At 37.5% G+C, this 23057-nt stretch overlaps 1 protein-coding gene across 1 annotated transcript; it reads right to left on the minus strand.

The window, feature by feature from the left end:
• Positions 1-2307: 2307 nt before the first annotated feature.
• LOC101826590 (killer cell lectin-like receptor 2) lies at positions 2308-22626 on the minus strand (the record flags this gene model as incomplete). Its single annotated transcript, XM_040743738.1, has 7 exons — positions 2308-4396; positions 14584-14687; positions 16333-16475; positions 18598-18801; positions 19911-20000; positions 21656-21718; positions 22518-22626. Coding segments are annotated over 7 exons (873 nt in total), but the record flags the coding sequence as incomplete, so codon positions are not given.
• Between the last annotated feature and the right edge of the window lie 431 nt (positions 22627-23057).

Raw genomic sequence — 23057 nt, forward strand, 5'->3', positions numbered from 1 at the left:
GGAGCTACAAATGCAAGGCACTTTTACAGGAAAAAAGGAGGGGAAGGGAGAGTCCCAAGTCTTCAAGTCCCAGTCAGCAGTGTTCCCATGGTTATACAGATTACTTAGCATACCAAAAATTATCAGAAGAAAAGGCCTTGAGAAGAAGGGAGAAAGAGTCCTGAGGCTGCAAGTCTCAGTAGGGTTCCCATAGTTACAGAGATTATTTAGTACAGTAAGTCTTTATACATAGTTATAGCATACCAACTTTTCATACAAATTTATCATAAGGCAAGAGCCTTGAGTAGACAATGACTGCCTTTGGTTAGGTAGAATTAATCGGCACATCTGTGCTCTGGGATTCCATGGCCGGAGCACATCCTACGATTGTGGGCTAAGGGAGCAGCTGCAGATGCTGTTGTAGCTGCTCATGGGTCTGAGCTTCTGATCACGTAACCTCACATAACCCCTCCCTCACTTAGTTGGGGACTTTATTCTCCTTTTTTTTCTTCCATTTTCCTTAGTTGCCCAGAATATATCACTTGTAAATCTGTGCCTTGCTCAGACATCACCAGAGAAGCTTCTTCTTGTGGTAGATGGGAACAAATACAGAGACCTACAAGCAGTATGCAGGAAGTGAGAGTTCAGTTCCAAATATATGTCTAAATGAATTGCTTCTGCTCAAGGCTCAGGGAATCCTGAGAGAAAACTCAGAAAATGTGCAAGAGCCAGAGAGAATAGAGGACATCAAAAAAATGAGGCCTTTTTGAGACAACATGTCTGATACACATAGGACATTACAGAACCTTGGCATCATACTCAGCACATGCATGTGTCGGGGCCTAATGTGGCTGTGTTGTGAAGTGAAAGTGGACAGAAGCACACAGCCATGAAACAGAAGCTCTCTAAATTGATACCACTTGGAAATGAAAATGAGTGTTCTCCTAGAATCTCAATCGGTATACAAATACTTCAAAGCCAGGGGCCATGCCCTGCAGTAGAAGGCCAGCACAAAATGAGTTAAATGGTATTTTTGGAAGCTCTTTGTTTTCTAATATGCTCTAGGCCTTTTTGTTTCCTTTAAGTACTTTGGTTATACTTTATGCTTCCCAGTTTTGTGGGTATAGAGTTTTTCTGTGTGTAAATAAATCTGTCTCTGAATATAATTATGCTTCTTGAACTTTCTCTTGGTTTCTTTTTCTTGTTTGTTTGTTTTGTTAATTTCTGATTTTTTAAAATTATATTTAATTGTATTTTTAGATGACTGTTTGTATCCTGAATAGAAAGAATGTGGAATTGTGTAGGAGAGGGGAGTTGGAAGGATATTGGAGACGATGTTGAAAGGAAATCATAATAAGAATATACAATTCTAAAAATTCTATTTTCAATTAAAATGCATTCAAAATTTAAAAAACTACTCTTAAAAGCAAAGTCTTCTTTAAATGCCCAATGCATTGATGAACACACAGGAAGTATCCAATGAGCATCTGTTCTGACTCATACCTGTATGCTACTCATAAAGAGGACATGAGTTCAGTTCCCAGTACCTGAGTTGCTGACCACCTCCTAAAACTCCAGTTCCAGTGATCTAATACCCTCTTCTAACCTCAGAATTACCAATGTACACTTGGCACATGATGAAAAACTTACAAAGAGAACTGCATAAATGAAAAAAATCAAAATGAAAAATTACTTTGAGCTAAACATGTAAACTGAAACTATATAATATCTAGGAAAAATAATACTGATAAGACCTCTGAAATTTGAATATAAACAATGACTAATTTTGAAAGCATGAAAAAGTGATATGACTAAATAAATGAAATGTTAAAATTTATACTGTTGAATGATTTATTTCAGAACATGTAAATTAGACAGTAGGAAAGATATTCTATATAATTCTATCAAATATTTTGTACCCATGTATATATATATATATCCCTCTTTCAATGTTACAATTAGAAGACAGGCAAACCCAATAGGAGGTGGGAAAATATGAACAGATATTTGACAAAGGAAAAGATGAATGAGCAATGAATACTTGAAAAGGATATTTGGAATCATTAGTTCTTAGAGAAATGAGAATTACTCAGTTCATCAAGATGGTAAGATTTCAAAGCATTGATAACAAGTGTTGGCAAAGATGAAGAACACAGGGAAATCTGTCATGTTGCATAGAAAGTTAGATGATGTAAGCCATTTGAAACACTATAAATTCCTTGTGAAATGAAACTGCACTTAACCTTGGAACATAGATATCAGAATTCTAGATTCCTAACAAAATAAAAATAAAATAAAATGTATTTCACACAGTAACTTACACACAAATTGAAGTGAGACATTTATTCACATTGATAAAACTTAGAAACACTACATGTTCACATGTGAATGGAGAAATATCATGGCATATATGTGTAATACCACAGTGCATTGTAACAAGAGAAATGGACCACTTATCTGTGAAAAAAAACTTGAGTAACTTATAAAATAAGATAATATTAGTAGTAAAAGATTCAGAGAAATATGGAGCTGAATACAAATTAACACATAGTATATGACACTCTGCACTATGCCATACTATTTACAATACTAGGGAGCACATGTCTGCTTTCCATGACCCAAGTAGGGAAAGGAGTAGAAAAGAACTTTGGGTAGAAAATATTGCCCTGTTATGGTTTGATTGTTTTCTTAGTTGGGGTTTCTATTGTTGGACAAACACCATGACTATAAATCAAGTTATAGAGAAGGAAAAGGTTGACTTACACTTCATCATTGCTGCTCATCATAGAAGGAAGTCAAGACAGGAATTCAAACCTGGCAGGAACTAGGAAGCAAGAGCTGATTAACAGACCATGGAGGGATGCTGTTTACTGGAAGTCTCCATTGGATTTCTCAGCCTGCTTTCTTATAGAACTCAGGACCACCAGCCCAGGGATGACACCACATACAAATAGCTGGGACCACCTAATCAATCACTAATTATGACAATGCTCTATAGGCTTGCCTACAGCCAGATCTTACTAAGGCACTTTCTCAATTGAGGTTCCCTCTTTTCAGATGTATCTAGGTTTTGTCAAGTTGACATGAAACTAGCCTGAACAATGGTTCTTGAAAGAGATGTACATATCCATATTTCTCATGGCTTACAGTGGAGACATTTTATTACATTCACACATGAAGGTGAAATTTGATATCTCTAATGTCGATCAACAAAATAAAGACATCACAAGTTGATAACCATTTTTAGCTAAAGTACATTGCAAGTGAAAGCACTAATGATAGTGAAAGTGAGGAAATACTAATACAGAAAATGGACAATTTTTAATATGGATTATGAAGTAGATCATACTACTAGGTCATTACTAAGCTCCTTTTTCATTTTAGTATGATGATAAAATAGAAATTCCCTGGAAAATATTTATAGAAAGTTTAGAGTTATTATCATCTTCATCATTATTGTTTTGCTTCATGAGACAGAGTCTCATTCTCTGGTTCATGCTAGCTTCAAACATACTGTGTAGCCTAGAGTGCATTTACAGTCGTGTACATATAAGATTATATGTCTGTACCATGACATCCAGCTGACCTCAATGATTATTACTGTATCTAGGGGGTCTCAACTTAACAGACATGAAGAGACAGATACAGAGAGAGAGAGGGAGAGAGAGAGAGAGAGAGAGAGAGAGAGAGAGAGAGAGAGAGAGAGAGAGAATGAGACACATATGAACTATGGATGTCTATATGAGTTTCTTGAACTAACCTGGAAACTATTCATCACATCTGTAATTGTATTTTACAGAAAATAAATCCCTTCTAAATATCACTTCTTCTACCTACAAAAACACAAACAACTGACAAACAGAATCCCCAAACTGCATCCTATTTCTTAATTGTGATATTAAAGCAATGGTATATAGAAATGGTTTATCCTAGTGATGATGAGTTACATGAGCTATTTATCAGGATTCTATTAATCACGATTCTGTATTTGGTTCTGTGTGTCATCCAGGAAACAAGGAGTCAATCCTTGGTGTACTGAGTGAAGGACATTCATTTTCCCAGACATGAGCTGCTATGGTTAGTAGGAAAAAAGATAGCTTCAGGTGTGTTAAGTTAGATTTCAGCAGAATATTTCTTTCCTTTCCAGCACATTGCCATATTTTCCCAGATGATGGAGTCTGGTGGTTAAAACACTCAGTCATTGAATAGTCACAAATCATCACAGGATACCAAGAAAGATGACAAAATGTTCCATTTTTACTCTTCCTTCATATGGTACTCCAAATCAGGGAATTTATCCATTCTCTTTTCACAGATACAGGGATGGGTTCTACCACAGTCTTCAGGTTCTATACCTCTAAAACTGAGAAATGCACAGTTTCTATGTTTCTGTAGTGAGGATATTTTCATCAAATCACTATAAAAACAAAACATATAAAGGGCTGTTATTAAAATTTGAAGCTCATATTGATGACGGATATGATTTTCTAGACAATGTTTATTGACAAAAATATACAGAATATAGAATAATTGTGTTTTAGAAATGGTATTTGTTTTCTCTAAGTTCATTTTAAAAAGGGTATTGGGCCACTGATATGGCTCAGTGGATAGAAGTCATTGCCTCCAAACCTAACAACCTAAGTTCAAATCTAGAATACTACACAGTACATGAATAAAGTGACTCCTTCAACTGTCCTCTAACTACACATATGCTATAACCTGGGCAAACACATATATACATTCACAAAAGAAATAAATGTAATAAAAATAAAAGTAAAAATGTTCTCTTGATCAAACGAAACGCTTTATATAGTCAACACTGTTGAGTTTTCATCTTCGAGTACAGTTAATTTTTAGTATCACCAAAAGATAATTTTACACTAAAGTTGACATGATGCCTTATATAATAAACACATTTTAAAAATAAGAAAAATAAATAAATGTGGCACATAGGAGAAATGTCTCATGGCTGGGCAACACAGTGAGATCTAACCAGGCTAGTCTGATGAGAATCTGTGCAAAAGACAAAATAGACCATGAAACTCCATAGGGTAAGTTTTCAAAGGGATAAAGCTTCAACGAAATATCACGCTGTGAGCATTGGATTGATTCAGGACCAGGACTAGGACCTGGAAGAGCAGAACTACAAGAGTATTGGACTTGCTCACACCCGCTGAAAGGGAATTCTGTTCCACTAACCACCAGACAAGAAAGGGGCTCTTTCTGCACCTACTAGAAGAAGAGATGGGAAAGAGACAATACAAAAACATTCAGTAACAGAAAAACAAATATTGCATAACCAGATTCTAGAGACTCCACACCAGCAAGATAACAACATTCCAATGTAAATGAAGCAGAAGATAATGGCCTTAAAAACAATTTAATGAAAATGATAGAGGCCCTAAAATAGGATATAGGAAAATACCTCAAAGAAATGGAAGAAAAAACAAACCAAAAAAATGCAAGAAATAGAGGAAAAAACAAACCAAAAAATGCAAGAATGGCAAAAAAAAACAAAACAATGCAAGAAATGGAAGAAAAAAAACAAAAAATGCAACAAATGGATTGAAAGACAAAGCAAAAATTGCAAGAAACAATTCAAACAGTGTGAGGGTTGAAAACTGAAATGGAGACAATAAGGAAACACAATCTGAAGGAAGACTGGAAATAGAAAAGCTGGGCAAATGGTCAGGTACTACAGATACAAGCATTACCAACCAAATAAAAAGAGATGCAAGAGAGAATCTCAGGGGTTGAATATACACTGGAAGAAATTGATTCATCAACCAAAGAAAATCTTTACTCCAACAAATCCCTAATACAAAACATCCAGGAAACATGGGACCCCATAAAAAGACCAAACTTAAGAATAATAGGTATAGAAGAAGGTGAAGAAAAACACCTCACCTCAAAGGGGCAGAAAACATATTCAACAAATTCGTAGAAGAAAACTTTCCCAACCTAAAGAAAGACATGCCAATGAAAGTAAAAGAAGCTTACAAAACACCAAATAGAGTGGACCACAAAAAAGTACCCTTGCCATATAATAATCAAGACCCCAAATATACTGACTAAAGAAAGAATGGTAAGAGCAGCTAAGGAAAAAGGCCAAGTAACATATAAAGACAAACCTATCAAAATTAAACCTGACTTCTCCATGGAAACTCTGAAAGACAAAAGGTCCAGGATAGATATTCTACCAACACTAAGAGACCATGGATGCCAGCCCAGACTACTATACCCGGCAAACCCTCAATCAATATAGATGGAGAAAACAAGATATACCATGAAAAAACTAGATTCAAGCAATACATATCCACTAAGCAGCCCTACAGAAAGTTCTGGAACAAAAACTCCAACCCAAGGAAGTTAACTACAACCAGAAAAACATAAGCATTAGATAATCCCACTTTACCAATAGCCAAAAGAAAAAGGGGTGGAATTACACACATAATTCCACCAACAACAACCATACAAATCAAAGAAAATGAGCAATCAATGTTCATTAATATCCCTCGATATTAATGGCCTAAACTCACCCATAAAGAGACACAGGCTAACAGAATGGACTCGAATACAGAACCCATCCTTCTGCTGCATACAAGAAACACACCTCACCCTCAAAGACAGACATTAATTACCTGAGAGTTATAGATTGAGAAAAGATTTTCCAATCAAATGAACCCAAGAAAACAGCAGGAGTAGCAATACTAATATCTAACAAATTAGACTTTAAAATCAAATCAATCAAAAGAGATGAAGAAGGTCATTACATACACATCACAGGCAAAATCAACCAAGATGAAGTTTCAATTATGAACATCTATGCCCCAAAGGCATCCACATTCATAAAAGAAACATTACTAGACTTAAATCACATATAAAGCCCCACACATTTATAGTGGGAGACTTCAACTCCCCAGTCTCACCACTAGACAGGAATACCAGACAGAAACTCAACAAAGAAGCAAATGGTCTAATGGAAGTTATGACCCAATTGGGATTAACAGACATATACAGAACTTTCCATCCACATAAAAAAGAATATACCTTCTTCTTACCACCACATGGAGCCTTCTCAAAAATCGACCACATACTTAACAACATATCAAACCTCAGCAACTACAAAATAATTGGAATATCCATGCTTTTTATCAGACCACCATGAATTAAAATTAGAATTCAACAACAACACAAACTGCAGAAACACTACAAACTCATGGAAATTGAATAATGCCCAATTGCACCATTTCTGGGTCAAAGAAGAAATAAAAAAAATTAAAGACTTCCTAGAATTCAATGAGAATGAAGACACAACATATCCAAATCTATGGGACAGTTTGAAGGCAGTGCTAGGAGGAAAGTTCATAGCACTAAGTGCCCACATGAAGAAACTGGAGAATAGTTATACTAGAGAATTAACAGAATAGCTGAAACCTCTAGAACACAAAGAAGCAAACTCTCCCAGGAGGAGTAGATGCCAGGAAATCATCAAATTGAGGGTTGAAATCAATAAAGTAGAAACAAGGAAAACAATACAAAGAATCAATGCAACAAAGAGTTGTTTAATTGAGAAAATCAACAAGATAGACAAACCTTTGTCCAAACTTACCAAATGGCAGGGTGAACATGCAAATTAACAAAATCAGAAATGAAAGGGTGGACATAATGACATACTCTGAGGAAATTCAGAGAATCAGCAGATCATACTTTGAAAACCTGTACTCCACAAAATTAGGAAAGTTAAAGGAAATGGACGACTTCCTGGATAGCTATCACTTGCCAAAATTAAATCAAGAACAGATAAGCAATTTAAATAGACCTATAACCCCTTTGGAAATAGAAGCAGTCATAAAAAGTCTCCCAACCAAAAAAAGCCCAGGTCCAGATGGCCTCATTGCAGAATTCTACCAGAAATTCAAAGAATAGCTTATACCAATTCTTCTCAAAGTATTCCACACAATAGAAGCAGAAGGGTCTTTGCCAAACTCTTTCTACCAGTCTTCAATAACGTTGATCATCAAGCCACACACAGACACAACTAAGAAAGAGAACTTCAGACCAATAGCCCTCATGAACATTGATGCAAAAATACTCAATAAAATACTGGCAAATCAGATCTAAGAACACATCAAAACAATCATTCACCACGATCAAGTAGCTGTAATATTGGGATGCAGGGATTGTTCAACATACGAAAATCCATCAAAGTAATCAACCATACAAACAAGCTGAAAATCAAAAATCACATGATCATCTCACTAGATGCAGAAAAAGCTTTTGACAAAATCCAAAGCCCCTTCATGACAAAGGTCTTGGTAGATATAGGATAACAGGAACATACAAAACATAATAAATCTATATACAGCAAGCCAACAGCCAACAAAAAACTAAAAGGAAAGAAACTCACCACAATTGCTCTAAAATCAGGAACAAGACAAGGCTGTGACTCATTCCATACCTTTTCAATATTCTACTTGATGTTTTAGCCAGAGCCATAGGAAAACAAAAGGAGATCAACAGGATACAAATTGGAAAGGAAGAGGTCAAACTTTCACTATTTGCAGATGATATGATAGTTTACATAAATGATCCAAAAAATTCTGCCAGGGAACCCTTATAGCTGATTAACACCTTCAGCAAAGTGGCAGGCTACAAGATAAACTCAAAAATATCAGTAGCCCTACTATATGCAGGCGATAAAAGGGCCGAGAAAGAAATCAGAGAAACATCACCCTTTACAATTGCCACAAACTACATAAAATACCTTGGGGTAATGCTAACCAAACAAGTGAAAGACCTGTATCAGAAGAACTTTGAGTCTTTAAAGAAAGAAATTAAAGTAGCCCTCAGAAAATGGAAAGATCTTCCATGCTCTTGGATAGGTAGGATCAATGTAGTAAAAATGGCAATTCTGCCAAAAGCAATCTACAGATTAATGCAACCCCCATTACAATACCAGCACAATTCTTCACAGACCTTGAAAGAACAGTAATCAATTTTGTATGGAAAAACAAAAGACCCAGGATAGGCAAAACAACCTTACTCAACAAGGCAACATCTGGAGGCATCACCATCCCTGACTTCAAGCTCTGGGAAAACAGCTTGGTATCGGCACAAAAATAGACAGGTAGACCAATAGAATCGAATTGAAAGCCCTGATATTAACCCATACATGTATGAACATCTGATCTTTGACAAAGAAGCTAAAAATATACAAAGGAAAAAAGAAAGCATCTTCAACAAATGGTAGAAGAATGCCAGCATCCAGTTACCTGTGAATTTCAAGAATCCATTTTTTTCTGCTGAGTAATACTCCATTGTATCAATGTACCACATTTACTCTATCCACTCTTCAGTTGAGGGGAATCTAGGTTGCCTCCAGGTTCTGGCTATTACAAATAATGCTGCTATGAACATAGTAGAGCAGATGCCCTTGTTGGATGAATTTGCATCTTTTGTATATATGCCTAAGAGTGGAAATGCGGGATCTTTTGGTAGATTGATTACCATTTTCCTGAGGAATCTCCATACTGATTTCCAAAGTGGCTGTACAAGTTGGCACTCCCACCAGCAGTGGAGGTATGTTACCCTCTCTCCACATCCTCTCCAGCAAAAATTGTCACAAGTGTTTTTTTTTATTTTAGCCATTCTGACAGGAGTTAGATGGTATCTCAAAGTTGTTTTGATTTCCATTTCCCTGATGGATAAGGATGTTGAGCCCTTTCTTAAGTGTCTCTCAGCCATTTTAGACTCCTCTATTGAGAATTCTCTATTTAGTTCTGTTCCCCACCTTTTAATCGGATCCTTTGGTGTTTTGGAAACTTGCTTCTTGAGTTCTTTGTAAATTTTGGAGATTAGCCCTCTGTCACATGTGGGGTTAGTGAATATCTTTTCCCATTTTGTGGACTGACTTTTTGTCTTATTGACTGTGTCCTTTGCCTTACAGAAGCTTTTTAGTTTCAGGAGGTCCCATTTGTTAATTGTGGATCTCAGTGCCTGTGCCACTGTAGTTATGTTCAGGAAGTGGTCTCCATTTAGTTTGATGTTAGCTGTTGGTTTACTGTATATGGTTTTTATTATGTTCAGGTATGTTCCTGTCATCCCTGATCTCTCTAGGACCTTTATCATGAAGGAGTGCTGGATTTTTTTCAAAGGCTTTTTCAGCATCTAGTGAGATGATCATGTGTTTTTTTTTTCACAATTTGTTTATATGGTGGATTACATTGATAGATTTTTCTAATGTTGAACCATCCCTGCATTCCTGGGATGAAGCCTACTTGATCATCGTGCATGCTTTTTCTGGTGTGTTCTTGAATCTGCTTAGCTAGTTTTTTTTTTTTTGGTTTTATTGAGACAGGGTTTCTCTGTATTGTTTTGGAGGCTATCGGTCCAGCCTGGCCTCGAACTCACAGAGATCCGCCTGACTCTGCCTCCCGAGTGCTGGGATTAAAGGCATGTGCCACCACCGCCCGGCTTAGCTAGTATTTTATTGAGTATTTTTGCATCGATGTTTATGAGGGAAATTGGCCTATAGTTCTCTTTCTTAGTTGTGTCTTTGTGTGGCTTGGGTATCAAGATTATTTTAGCCTTGTAAAAAGAGTTTGGCTGTGAGCCTCCTGCTTCTATTGTGTGGAATACTTTGAGGGGTATTGGAATTATCTCTTCTTTGAATTTCTGGTAGAATTCTGCACTGAAGCCCTCTGGGACTGGGCTTTGTTTGGTTGGGAGACTTTTGATGACAGCTTCTATATCATTGAGGGATATAGGTCTGTTTAGATTGTTTATCTGTTCTTGATTTAGTTTTGGCAAGTGATATCTATCAAGGAAATTGTCCATTTCCTTTAAATTTTTGAATTTTGTGGAGTACAAATTTTCAAAGTATACCCTGATGATTCTCTGGATTTCCTCAGTGTCCGTTGTTATGTCCCCCTTTTCATTAGCATGTTCTCTCTCTGTCTTTTGGTTAATTTGGACAGAGGATTGTCTATTTTGTTAATTTTATCAAAGAGCCAACTCTTTGTTTCATTGATTCTTTGCAATGTTTTCCTGGTTTCTACTTGATTGATTTCAAACCTCAATTAGATTATTTCCTGGTATCTTCTCCTCCTCGGTGAGTTTGCTTCTTTTTGTTCTAGAGCATTCAGTTGTGCTATTAATTCTCTAGTGTGACTGTTCTCCAGTTTCTTCATGTGGGCACTTAGTACTTAGAACCTTACTCTCAGCACAGCTTTCAGAGTATCCTTTAAGTTTGGGTATATTGTGTCTTCATTCTCATTGAATTCCAGGAAGTCTTTAATTTATTTTTTTATTTCTTCCCTTACCCAGGGATGGTGCAATTGTGCAGTGATCAATTTCCATGAGTTTGTAGGGTTTCTGGGACTTGTGTTATTGTTGAATTCTAATTTTAATTCATGCTGGTCTATAAGATACAAGGGGTTATTCCAATTTTTTGTATCTGTGGAGATTTGCTATGTTTCCTATTATGTGGTCAATTTTAGAGAAGGTTCCATGTGGCACCAAGAAGAAGGTATATCCCTTTGTGTTTGGGTGGAATGTTCTATAGATGTCTATTAAACCCAGTTGGGTGATAACTTCTATTAGTTCTTTTCTTTCTTTGTTAAGTATCTGTCTGGAGGTCCTGTGTAGTGGTGAGGGCCGAGTGTTGAAGTCTATTAGTGTGTGAGATTTTATGTGTGATTTGAGCTTTAGTAATGTGTCTTTCACGAATGTAGGTGCCTTTGAATTTGGGGCATAGATGTTCAAAATTGAGACTTCATCTTGATGGACTTTACCTTTGATGAATATGAAATGTCCTTCTTCATCTCTTTTGATTGATTTTGATTTGAAGTCCAGTTTGTTAGATACTAGGATTGCTACACACGCTTGTTTCTTGGGTCCGTTTGATTGGAAAATCTTTTCCCAACCCTTTACTCTGAGGTATCGTCTGTCTTTGATGTTGAGATCTGTTTCTTGTATGCAGCAGAAGGATGGGTTCTGTCTTCGTATCCATTCTGCTAGACTGTGTATTTTGATAGGCAAGTTGAGAACGTTGACATTGAGGGGTATTAATTACCATTGATTGATGATTCTTGTTTGTGCTTGATTTATTGGTAGTGGAGTTATTTTGTGTAGGTACTCCTCCCTTTTTCTTTTGGTGTTTGGTAAAGTGGGATTATCTATTGCCTGTTTCTTTGTGAGTGTTGTTATCTTCATTGGGTCTAGGTTTTCCTTCTAGCACTTTCTGTAGAGCTGGATTCATGGATCTGTATTGTTTAAATCTGACTGTGTCATGGAATATTTTGTTTTCTCCATCTATGGTAATTGAAAACTTTGCTGGATATAGTACTCTGGCTGGAATCCTTGTTCCCTTAGCATTTGTAGGGCATGTGTCCAGGATCTTCTGGCTTTCATAGTTTCCCTTGAGAAGTCAGGTGTAATTCGGATAGGTCTGCCTTTATATGTTACTTGGCCTTTTTCTTTAGGTGCTCTTAGTATTTTCTCTTTATTCTGTAGGTTTGATATTTTGATTATTATACGGCAAGGTGACTTCTTTTTCTGGTCCAGCCTATTTGGTGTTCTGTAATATTCTTCTATTTTACTGGGCGGTGGTGGTGCACTAGGGAGGCAGAGGCAGGCAGATCTCTGTGAGTTCGAGGCCGGGCTGGACCGACAGCCTCCAAAGCAATACAGAAAATCCCTGTCTCGTAAAACCAACCAAAAAAAAAAGATTTTTGTATTTTCATAGGCATATCCTTCTTTATGTTAGGGAAGTTTTCTTCTATGATTTTGTTAAATATGTTTTCTGTACCTTTGAGCTGTATTTTTTCGCCTTCTTCTATACCTATTATTTTCAGGTTTGGCTTCTTCATGGTGTCCCATATTTCCTGGATATTTTGTGTTAGGGATTTGTTGGTTTTGAGATTTTCTTTGGTTGATGACTGTATATCTTGTAATGAGTGTTCAACACCTGAGATTCTCTCTTCTAGCTCTTGTATTCTATTGGTGATACTTGCATCTGTAGTTCCTGATCATTTACCCAGCTTTTCTATTTGCAGCATCCCCTTATTCTGTGTTTTCTTTATTGTTTCTATTTCAGCTTTCAATCCTTCAACTGTTTGAGTTGTTTCCTTCATTTGTTTGGTTGTTTTTTCTTGGTACTCTTTAGATTCTTCGAGAGATTTGTTTAGTTCTTGAATTTTTCCCCATTTCATCGATTTTTTGTATGTTTTTTCTTCTATTTCTTTAAGGGATTTCCTCATTTCCTCTTTGGGGGTCTCTATCATCAACATAAAATAATTTTTAAGGTCTGTCTCCTCTGCTTCATCTATGTAGTGCTTTTCAGGTCTTGCTGGTGTTGATTCTCTAAATTCTGGTGGAGTCATGTTGGTCTTTCTATTGCTGAGTGTGCTCTTATTCTGACTTCTTCCCATCTTTTCTTCCAGTGGGTGCAGGTGGGGTCTTTCTGTCTCCTTCCTTCCTGAAGCTGAAGCTTGGGAAGCTGACACTGAAGCTGAAGCTGAAACTGGGGTCGCTGGAGGTTGGAGCCTGGAAGGGCTGATGTCTTTCCTGTGTGGGCAGGTCTTCTGGATGCCAGGAGCAGGCCCCAGGAAGATGGAGGGGATGGGTGTTGGGCACAGGATGAGTAGCCTCCCCCCGGAGACCCAAGCTCACCTGAACCTGGGATCTGCGGAGGTTGGGGCCTAGAAGCCCCATTTCAACTACTTTTTGACCAGTTCTAATGGCTTTTGGCAACAATTAGAGTTTTTATTTTTAAATTTTAAAATAGAAACAATCTTATTTTACATACAATCCCAGTGTGTGTGTGTGTGTGTGTGTGTGTGTGTGTGTGTGTGTGTGTGTGTTAGCATGTGGAGACAGAAAGGAGGGATGTGTCTCTAAAGGTTGGATACAGGGATACAGGTTTTGCCACAAATGTTGTGACAGACTTTGATGATTCCCCCATGGGAGGCCTTACCCTCTCTGATGAGTGGATGGGAGGTGGGATGGGGAGATGGTGGGGGAAGTGGGAGGATGGGAAGGAGAGAGAACTGGGATTGGAATGTAAAATAAGGTTGTTTTAATTTAAAGAAAATGAACTGGATAAAAATAAACATTATTAATGAAGAAATAAATGAACATTTTTCTTCCAGGTCAGAAATCAACAAGCTTAGAGCTTATAAACTCTAGCACCTTGAAATGAAAATTAGGTATGCATAAATATAAACATGTTTCTATATTTGTAAATTTAACAATTATATAAGCTAACTACAGAAACAAGTCAAGTGGATGTTTAAGATAGTCAAACTCACTGTATCTTTCACAATGATAAATTTCACAAGCTCTTAAGCTTTTTGGTCCCCTGTGTATCTTACAACACACAATCCTGAGCTATGTTCACTATTACATCACTAGCAGTCAGCTTCTTGACCATTCTTCTTCCCTTCCTAACACTTGCTCAGACACTGACTTACACATATGTTTTCTTGACCTATGAGCTCCATTGAAAATGAGGAAAATGTGGGAAATGAGAGAAAAGTCTTTGCAAATAATCATTCCAACTTGCACCCCACTGCTAAAAGTGTGAGATTTCAGGAAACTCACAGTTTAGACGAGCCATCACCAATCCATTGCCAATTGCTTTTGCTTATATTGTATGACAATCCAATCCAGTAACTGCTTGTAGTAAGCTGGACCTTCAAGAACTTCTGTAAGGGAAATGACACATTCAATGATAAAAATTCTGTCTGGTGATAAAACAACAACATAGTATTTCCCAGCTATTCTTAAGTCAGTTCTCTGCTGTCCTGTCCTCCAGTGCTTCATTCCATCCAAGTTCAATTTTAAAGTGATTTCTCTCAGGTAGATCATTTATGTCTAACCCAATGTCAGTTATACAAGTTATTTATTTATTTATTCATTTATTTATTTTGGTTTTTACAAGACATGGTTTCTCTGTATTGTTTTGGAGGCTATCGGTCCAGCCCGGCCTCAAACTCACAGAGATCCGCCTGCTGGGATTAAAGGCGTGCGCCACCACCGCCCGGCTATACAAGTTATTTAAAATGAAAATTTCAGGTGTCTCCAGATAAATGATTCATGAAATGATTAATGTCTGTGTTTCTCATAGAACTCTTACAGTGTAACAAAGAATGGCCTTGAACTCATAATCTCCCTGATTCAGATTTCTAAATGCACATTGTTTACCAGCTCCTTAAGTAAGTCTGACACTTTCTGAAATTATTCAGATGCACATTTCAGAAGATTATAGACCCATGTGGGAAATGTTCATCTGAGGCAACCCAGTCTTCAAATCAAATTCATTAACATGGAAAGTCCTCTGTGAAAATCTGCCTTATCCTCCATGTTCCAGAGAGGAAGCCATGCTATATATTCATACCCAAAAGTGACAGAACTTATGGAAGAGGGAGATATTTGATGAAATTAGTGTCTCTTATATGTGACATACGAGTGGAACAATGACTAATAAAATTATTGAATACATTTTAGGACAGAAGTTTAAATTTACCTATGTTTATTATATCACATGAGAAATATCACTATTGACATTAAACTTTATTCCATGCTGCAATTATTCAGATATGTATTAAACTTGTGGAGAAATTGTGCAGCATATTCTAAATGTCACAGGTTTCAAGCTGAGCATTCAACCATTTCTCTAGAAAAATAACCTCTCTGTATTTGAAGAAATTTCCTTAGTGGCCATTTTTTCCTTCAAATACACATTTTGAGAGATAGGTATCTTTTTATGAAACATGAGAATATTATGAAATAAATATTATGTACAGATTCAGTGAAAGTCAACGTGGGTATAACCATAAAAACCATTTAATTTCACAGTTCTTATGTAATTTCTATTTTGCAAATTTACCCAGAGGCCAGTTTCTTTCCCTACTGTCATCTAATTACTCATCTCAGGTAGCGTTACTTCTGAATTCCAAAGAGCATGCCCTAGACCATGGCCTATCTGGGTGTATTTGCACTCTGTAGAGATACATAAATGTCAGTCACAGAATGCACTGTACTAAAGGATTAAACGTATTCAGGGAATATATGCATCTCTGAAGGACTCTCTTACTGACTTCCGAGAAGGGGAGGAGATTACAAAAACACAACTGTCTCTTTCGTAAAGAGTCCCCTCGTAATAGACCCTGTGTCCTGACAGTAAGCCATGAGCAGGAGGGAGTATCCCCAAAGACTCTTAATACAGTGTTTGTTCTTGTTCTTGAAGGTCTTTCATTCAAATCACCTGTCAGGATTCAGTGTGTTACTATCCAAGAGTTAGCAACAGAGCCTAAGAGAATACATGGGCATGTTAGGAGTCTACAGTACCAGTTCATCATCATTGTCGATCTTCAAAAGGGATAAGCTGCAGTCCTCACAGGTCTGTTTACATCCATTCCAGTGTTTATTGTCCATGAGGAAATAAAAACATTTTATGCCACAGCAGAACCAGTGTCCTTCAACATGTTTGACTACAACAGAGAAGGGGGATGGTTAAAATTATTTTTTCTGTCAATTTGCTATTAAAACAATGTATTTATTATACATTTATAACTAAGTAAAATCTCACAGCTTCTCAGAAATTGAGATTCTAGAATGGTGAGAGAGCCCTGCACACCTGTGCTCTTGCAGCACTGTTTATAAAAGAGATATGGATAAAATTTAAGTGTTCATTATGAATGAATCAATAGAGAAAATATAACATACATACAAAGGAATGCTATTCACCTTTGAAAGGGAAGTAAATCCAGTTGGACATGAAGACTTATACCTATAAGACCAGCACTACATAGGCTGAGGCAGGAGGTTCATCTCCAATTTGAAGGCATCCTTGGTTATTCAGTGAATTCCAGGCTAGCCTTGCCTATATAGTTCATTCAAAATGCCTTGGTTATACAATGAAACCGTTTCTCACAGCTAACCCATGAAAATAGCAAACCTGACCTGTGAGACCCACTGTACAATATGAGTCTTCCAGGTGACTCCTGACTGCTCCCCCCTTAAGCTCTCAACACAGCATCTGCTATGAGTAGATTCATCACTAACGAGGAAGCAGAATTTCTGCAATAATTCTCTTTCTCAGAAGTCTACAGGAAAGTCTATCAGAGAAACATGGATGAATTTGAAGACAGAATGAGAAGTGAAACAAAAAACAAAAAAGGGCCAGGACCATACATTTTATTCCACTTAGATGAGGTTTCTAACACAGTCCAGCTCTAAGAAGCAGGGGTTTGTACAATCTCAGGGATGGAGGGAGAGGAAATGAGCACTTGCTGCTCAGAGAGGGATGCAGGATGCAAAGAAGATCTGCATTAATGCACTGTGCCCACAGTTACCCACATTCTACTGTGTACTCACAGCTATGCTGTGGTCCATGTTAGATGCTGTTACCTTAAGTGAAATAAGAAAAACACAAGGAAAGGTTTGATGGTGATTTTCTGTTCTCCTGCCTTCACAGTACACCCACATGCCCAAAGTGTCTAATTTGAATACATTAAAACATATGTCATTTGTATAGCTACATTTCAATGTGATTTATTTGTTTACTCTGGTGCTGGGGGGCCCCATTCTTTATTAATAAAACTTTATGTCAATCCCTTGATTTTGTGAAAAGAGGTATCAACAAAGTTTAATTAAGGTTGGCTTCGAATTTGCCGAATGCCTAGACTGTCCTCAAATTTGCAATCCTCCTGCCTAATCATAAGCATGGAAAAATCATGTTACCATTTAGAGATGACAGTTACTTTATTCTAAAATAACATTAGTAAACATGTTGATGAGGCTAGAATGCCTCAATGACTATTTTTTGCACTTTATCTTTTTCTCTGTCACATATTTTAATATTTACCAGTTATAAAGCTATTATTAGTCCTCAAGTAATGAAAATTGTCAACCTCTGCTATCAAACATAGTGAGATCATATGCAAGAGTTCTTTATGAACACTAAATTATGTAAAAAAACTTAATAATGAATGATAAGCTGTATCAATTGAAGTTAACCAAGAAGCAAGAAAAGAAAGGCTTCTTGTAATGTTTGACATTTTCATCGTTCAGGCTTCATTCTCTGTGTCACTGATAGAGACACACCAGTGTAGGCGCTATGGTGAATCTCCCATGTGTGTTGCAGGCAGGAGAAATTTCTTACGCAAAAGCAGGAGGAAAACACACACACACACACAAACACACACAGAATTATTTTTATGTTCACATCCATGTAAATGCTCTAAGTCAATTTCAGCCTAAGAATTAGGTAAAAACTCTCTTACTGGAAACTTCCACATTCTTCCAACAACAGAAGTGGGAACACAGATCGGCAGACAGATGGAAACGATCTGAATTCTCAGTTGTGCTGACTTAAGATTACATTCACTGGGAGCAGTAGAAGACAGAATGACGTGACCACTGAGTTCTAGAAACTCGAAAATTTAATTTAAACATGGGTTTCCAGGGTTCCAGGCCCCTGCACGAGATAAGGAAACCCCAAGAATTAACCCACAGATCACCAGCATTGTCAGCTGATAATTGGACTTCAAATCTTCTGGAGAAGAAACAATGCAGAATAATGCAATTATTTATTCGTGATTCCCCCCTTACCTGTGTGCCCTTTGCAATCTAAATCAGCCTTAGTTTTCCCACAGAATCTGTTGAGAAAGTCCTGTTTCTCCTGCGATTTGAAGCTATCACACTCTGTAGGCTTATTTTTCAACGTTTCACTTAAGCTGCTGTTATTTTGCTTGGTGCTGTAACTTTGATTGAGGTTGTTTTGATTTTCCTGTAGTTCTTGTCTACACTGAAAAACTAAAATTAAACATAACTCAACAATGGTTATAAATACTAAATATTGAAATTTAAGATTTGAGAAAATGCCTCATGTTGACAACAATATATATCAGTTTAATTGCCGTTTTGACATTTACAAAATAACAACTCATTTAATTCATTAAAGAGTTGGAAACATCAATTTCTCCCTATCACCAACTTCAATATAAAGTAAATGATAAAGTGGAATTAAACTATGGTGGGAGAATGTTACCTTCCAATTCATTCATCTTTTTCTCAGCATAAAACTTACAAATAAATATCTAACTAAAAAATTCAGTCAACCTTTGACATACACTAAAAATATGAATTAAGAAACATGAAGAAATGACTCAATTCTCAAAGAACGAGGTGGAAAGCATGATATCCAGACATGTAGTTACATTTTATCACAATCTGGGAGTGATTTCCTCCAAAGATGTACAGGAATTCAGTAAGACTGAAGCTTTAAGATCTCTGTACACATCTAGACTTTTACACAACCATGCCTTTAATATACACTGAGGACAAATGAAAAGAATGCACAACTCTCTCTCACAGAATGTTCACATAACATTCACAGTCTCAGAGATGGTGAGGACTCCCATGGGGAATGACAAAGTCTGCCACATAATTTGAGGCAAGACCAACCCCTCCCCCTCCATATCTAGGATGAGCAAGGTTTTCCTTCATAAGGAGTGGGCTCGAAAAATCAAGTTCCTGCATTTTGGATAAATAGTGGTTCCATAAAATAAGATTATGTAAATTAATAATAATAATAATAACAGCTACAACAATATAATAATAATAAAGATTCACAATCTCCCAAGCTCACAAGGCAGACTATCACCAAGTTCTCAGAATGAACTTGACCAAGAATGAGAATAAACAAAAACTGTCAACAGCCCAAAAGTTAATGAGATAGGTATGTATATAAAGTATAGTAATGATGTAGTGTGCAGGGATTAAAATATATCCTAAATCCAGAGCTTTGTGACACATACCCTGATTATTGCAAGAACAATCGCCAGAGAGTGATAACTGCATAATTAGTGTCTAAAGTTATTACTTAAGCAGAAAGTCAAAAAATATGTTCACCAGTTACTCACTGAGTGTCACCAACACTGCAACTGTCACCAGAAGAATGAAACAAAGGATTCCAAGAGGTATCACAATGAGGAGCCAGGGGACTGAAGATTCTTAAGTCAATAAAACAAAGCAAGAAAACCATCACTGTGAAAACAGCATGTTCCAATACTGATTATAATTTTGTGTAGCATGGAAACTATGGTATATTGGCTTCTAGAATTTTTACAGAAGTCCACCATACAAACTCACTGAGAATGTACTTTCAAAACTGTGAGCACCTGCTTTAGAAATCTTACATGCATGAAATATCACAGGATTTCAAACTTTTTTTCAGCTTTGACTTTGTAGTCCCAATCCTCCAGACTCAGCCTAGAAGTAGCTGGATTATGGGCATGTGCCCCTCATCTAGTTCTACAGGATCATAAGTGCATCCTTTAGAAAGCACTGGGGGCACAGATACAGTCCAAGTGGAAGATCCCAAATTGGAGGGTACAGTCCATCAAGGGAGAATAACTGGGGATGAGGAGGAAGGAATGAGAGGTGGATGGTCTTAAAAGCTGTAGGGAACCATGGTGATTCTAGAGCTGATTTTTATATAGGTCCACCATTAAAGGAGCCTAGAAGTCAACTCTCACTTTTAATTTAACCTAAGTTTTATTTTTCTCTGGGTAATATAAACCACCTTCATGTATCTGAGGTGTTGGGAACTGGAAAGCCAAGCTTCGTTTATCACTATGTCAAAGAAGTTAAAGTTATCAGCTTAGAGTTCATTTGTGACATTATATGAAGAGTTAGAAGAAAAAGAAAATAGAATTCTTTAATTAGTAAGTTTGATTATTCTTTGATATTTCTGCAAATACATAATGTGATTTAGTCATCCCCACTCAAACTACCCTCTCTGATGCCCCATCTCTTCCTCTGCAGCCTTCTTCCCAGGAAGAGACTCCCTCATGTGATAGATGACTTTTTGTGCATCTTTATATTACATGTTGGGACATAGTTAAAAAAATGAAAACACTTTCTGCTAGAGTGAAAGTATTTTTATATAGTATACTTTTCATCTTCTTTCTCTATAATGCTTGGTGTTTCTTCAGACTCGAGTATGTTATTTTTAAAGGTATCAGAATACTTTAAGAGACTTAAAATATCCTCTTAATTGTTTCGCAAATATGACAGAATATATTCTCTTCTTTTTTTCTCCATTCTCAGTACTGGGGAGGCAGAGGCATGTGGATCTCTGAATTTGAGGCCAGCCTCTTCCACTGAGTATGTTTCAGGAATCCAGGGCTACACAGAAAAACCCTTATTTGAAAAGCAAAAAAAAAAGGTAAAATAAAATGAAATAGGTTTTAGTCAGATATGGTGGTACGTGCCTTTAAATCCAAGCACTTGTGAGACAGTGACAGGCAAATCACTTTGCATTGAAGGTCAGTCTGGTCTACAAAGTGAGTTCTGGGACAGTCCAGGCTACTAGAAAGAGGAAACTATGTTTCAAAAAAAGCAGTAAAAAAAAAAAAAAAACAGTAGGGTTTTTGTTTTCAATAGCCGCCTGTAGGATACTGTTTTCAAAATCTGAAGTTTATGATGCATTAAAAATAGGTGAATGTTCCCCATCTGTTCAGAGGATCTTGCCTCGTTTCTCTTCTCTTGGGTACCATGCATATCTTTTAGGTTTTTTCCTGTTTCCCAGATCCTCTGTCAGTGGAAGTGCAGACTGGCACTCTCCTGATCCATGTCTAAAATCCATATATGTATGAGTACATACCATGTTTGTCTTTTTGTGACTGGGTTACCTCACTCAGGATGGTTTCTTCCAGTGCAGGGGGATCTGGGAAATAGAGAGGGGGAGAAGTGGAAGAGAGAGTAGGTCGTGGAGGAACAGGAAGGTTGACTCGGGGGGTCAGATAGGGGGAAGAGGGAATCACAGGTTAAAAGACTGATCAGGCACCATTGTGATCTCTAGTGATCTAAAGAGATGACACCAATTGGCAAGCTAAGCAATAGTGTAGAGACCACCTCGAATGACCATTCCTGATAGTGAACTTGATGTCTATAACCATCCTGGAGCCTTCATCCAGTGACTGATAGAAGCAGAGGCAAACACCCACAGTTAAATACTGAACTGAACCCAAGGAACCCAGCGACAGAGAGAAAGGAGCGATGAGCAAATTGGCAAAGAATGGGCTGGCAAAACCAGCAGAAACAGCTGATCCAAACAGGGGAGAATTCTTGGACCGCAGACTTACAGCTGGGAGGCCAGCATGGGACCGATCCAGACCCCCTGAATGTGAGAGTCAATGAGGAGGCCTGAGCTACCTATGGGGTCCTGAGCAGTGGATCAGTGTTTATCCCTTGAATACTAACAGATATCGTGTGTCCATAACACAAAGAGGGTTGCTCTCTCTGCCTGGACTCTTAGGGAAGTGCCTGGACCCTACCCTGAGTGAAATGATAGACTCTAGATATCCCCTATGTGGAAGGAATTGGCAATAGGGTGGGAGAATGGGGGGGGGGGTGGGGGTGCGGGAGGAGGGGAGGCAGAGGGAGAGGGAACTGGGATTGACATGTAAAACAAGCTATTTAAAAATTTTAAAAAATAGGTGAATGTAGACACTTGAAACCCTTACCTCTGTGACCAGATTCTTTGGACACTTGAGTCTCATCAGGCCTTCTTCTGCTCTGCAACCCTGAAGACTTATGGAATCTCACAGTTGTGTAAGTTAGTCTCCTCACCACTCATCTTGGGAGTAAGTGAAATATGGTCTGTGTTAAAATCAAACCTTGAGTGATTTCTAGAGAAAAAGTTAAAATGTCCACCTTTAGGAAGGTACCTGGATCAGATGGGGTGGTAAGGGTGAGGTCCGAATAATCCCCCTAGTGATGAAAATACCCTAAATCACATGGACTGCCTGGCAGTAGTGGCACACACTTTTAAACCCAGCACTAACGAGGCAGAGGCAGAGGCAGGTGGATCTCTGTGAGTTTAAGGCCAGCCAGGTCTACAGAGTTCCAAGGCAGGTTCCAAAGTTACACAGAGAAAACATGTCTCTAAAAATAAAGCAAAACAAAATCAAATAAATCATATGGGCTAACTCTGATTTGCACTAGAGATGAGACCCTTTACAGATTTCTGTCATTCGGTAATCAACTTATTATTAGGAATTACA

The sequence above is a fragment of the Mesocricetus auratus genome, unplaced genomic scaffold, assembly GCF_017639785.1.
Source record: "Mesocricetus auratus isolate SY011 unplaced genomic scaffold, BCM_Maur_2.0 Super-Scaffold_100001, whole genome shotgun sequence".
In the NCBI taxonomy this organism is placed as follows: Eukaryota; Metazoa; Chordata; class Mammalia; order Rodentia; family Cricetidae; genus Mesocricetus; species Mesocricetus auratus.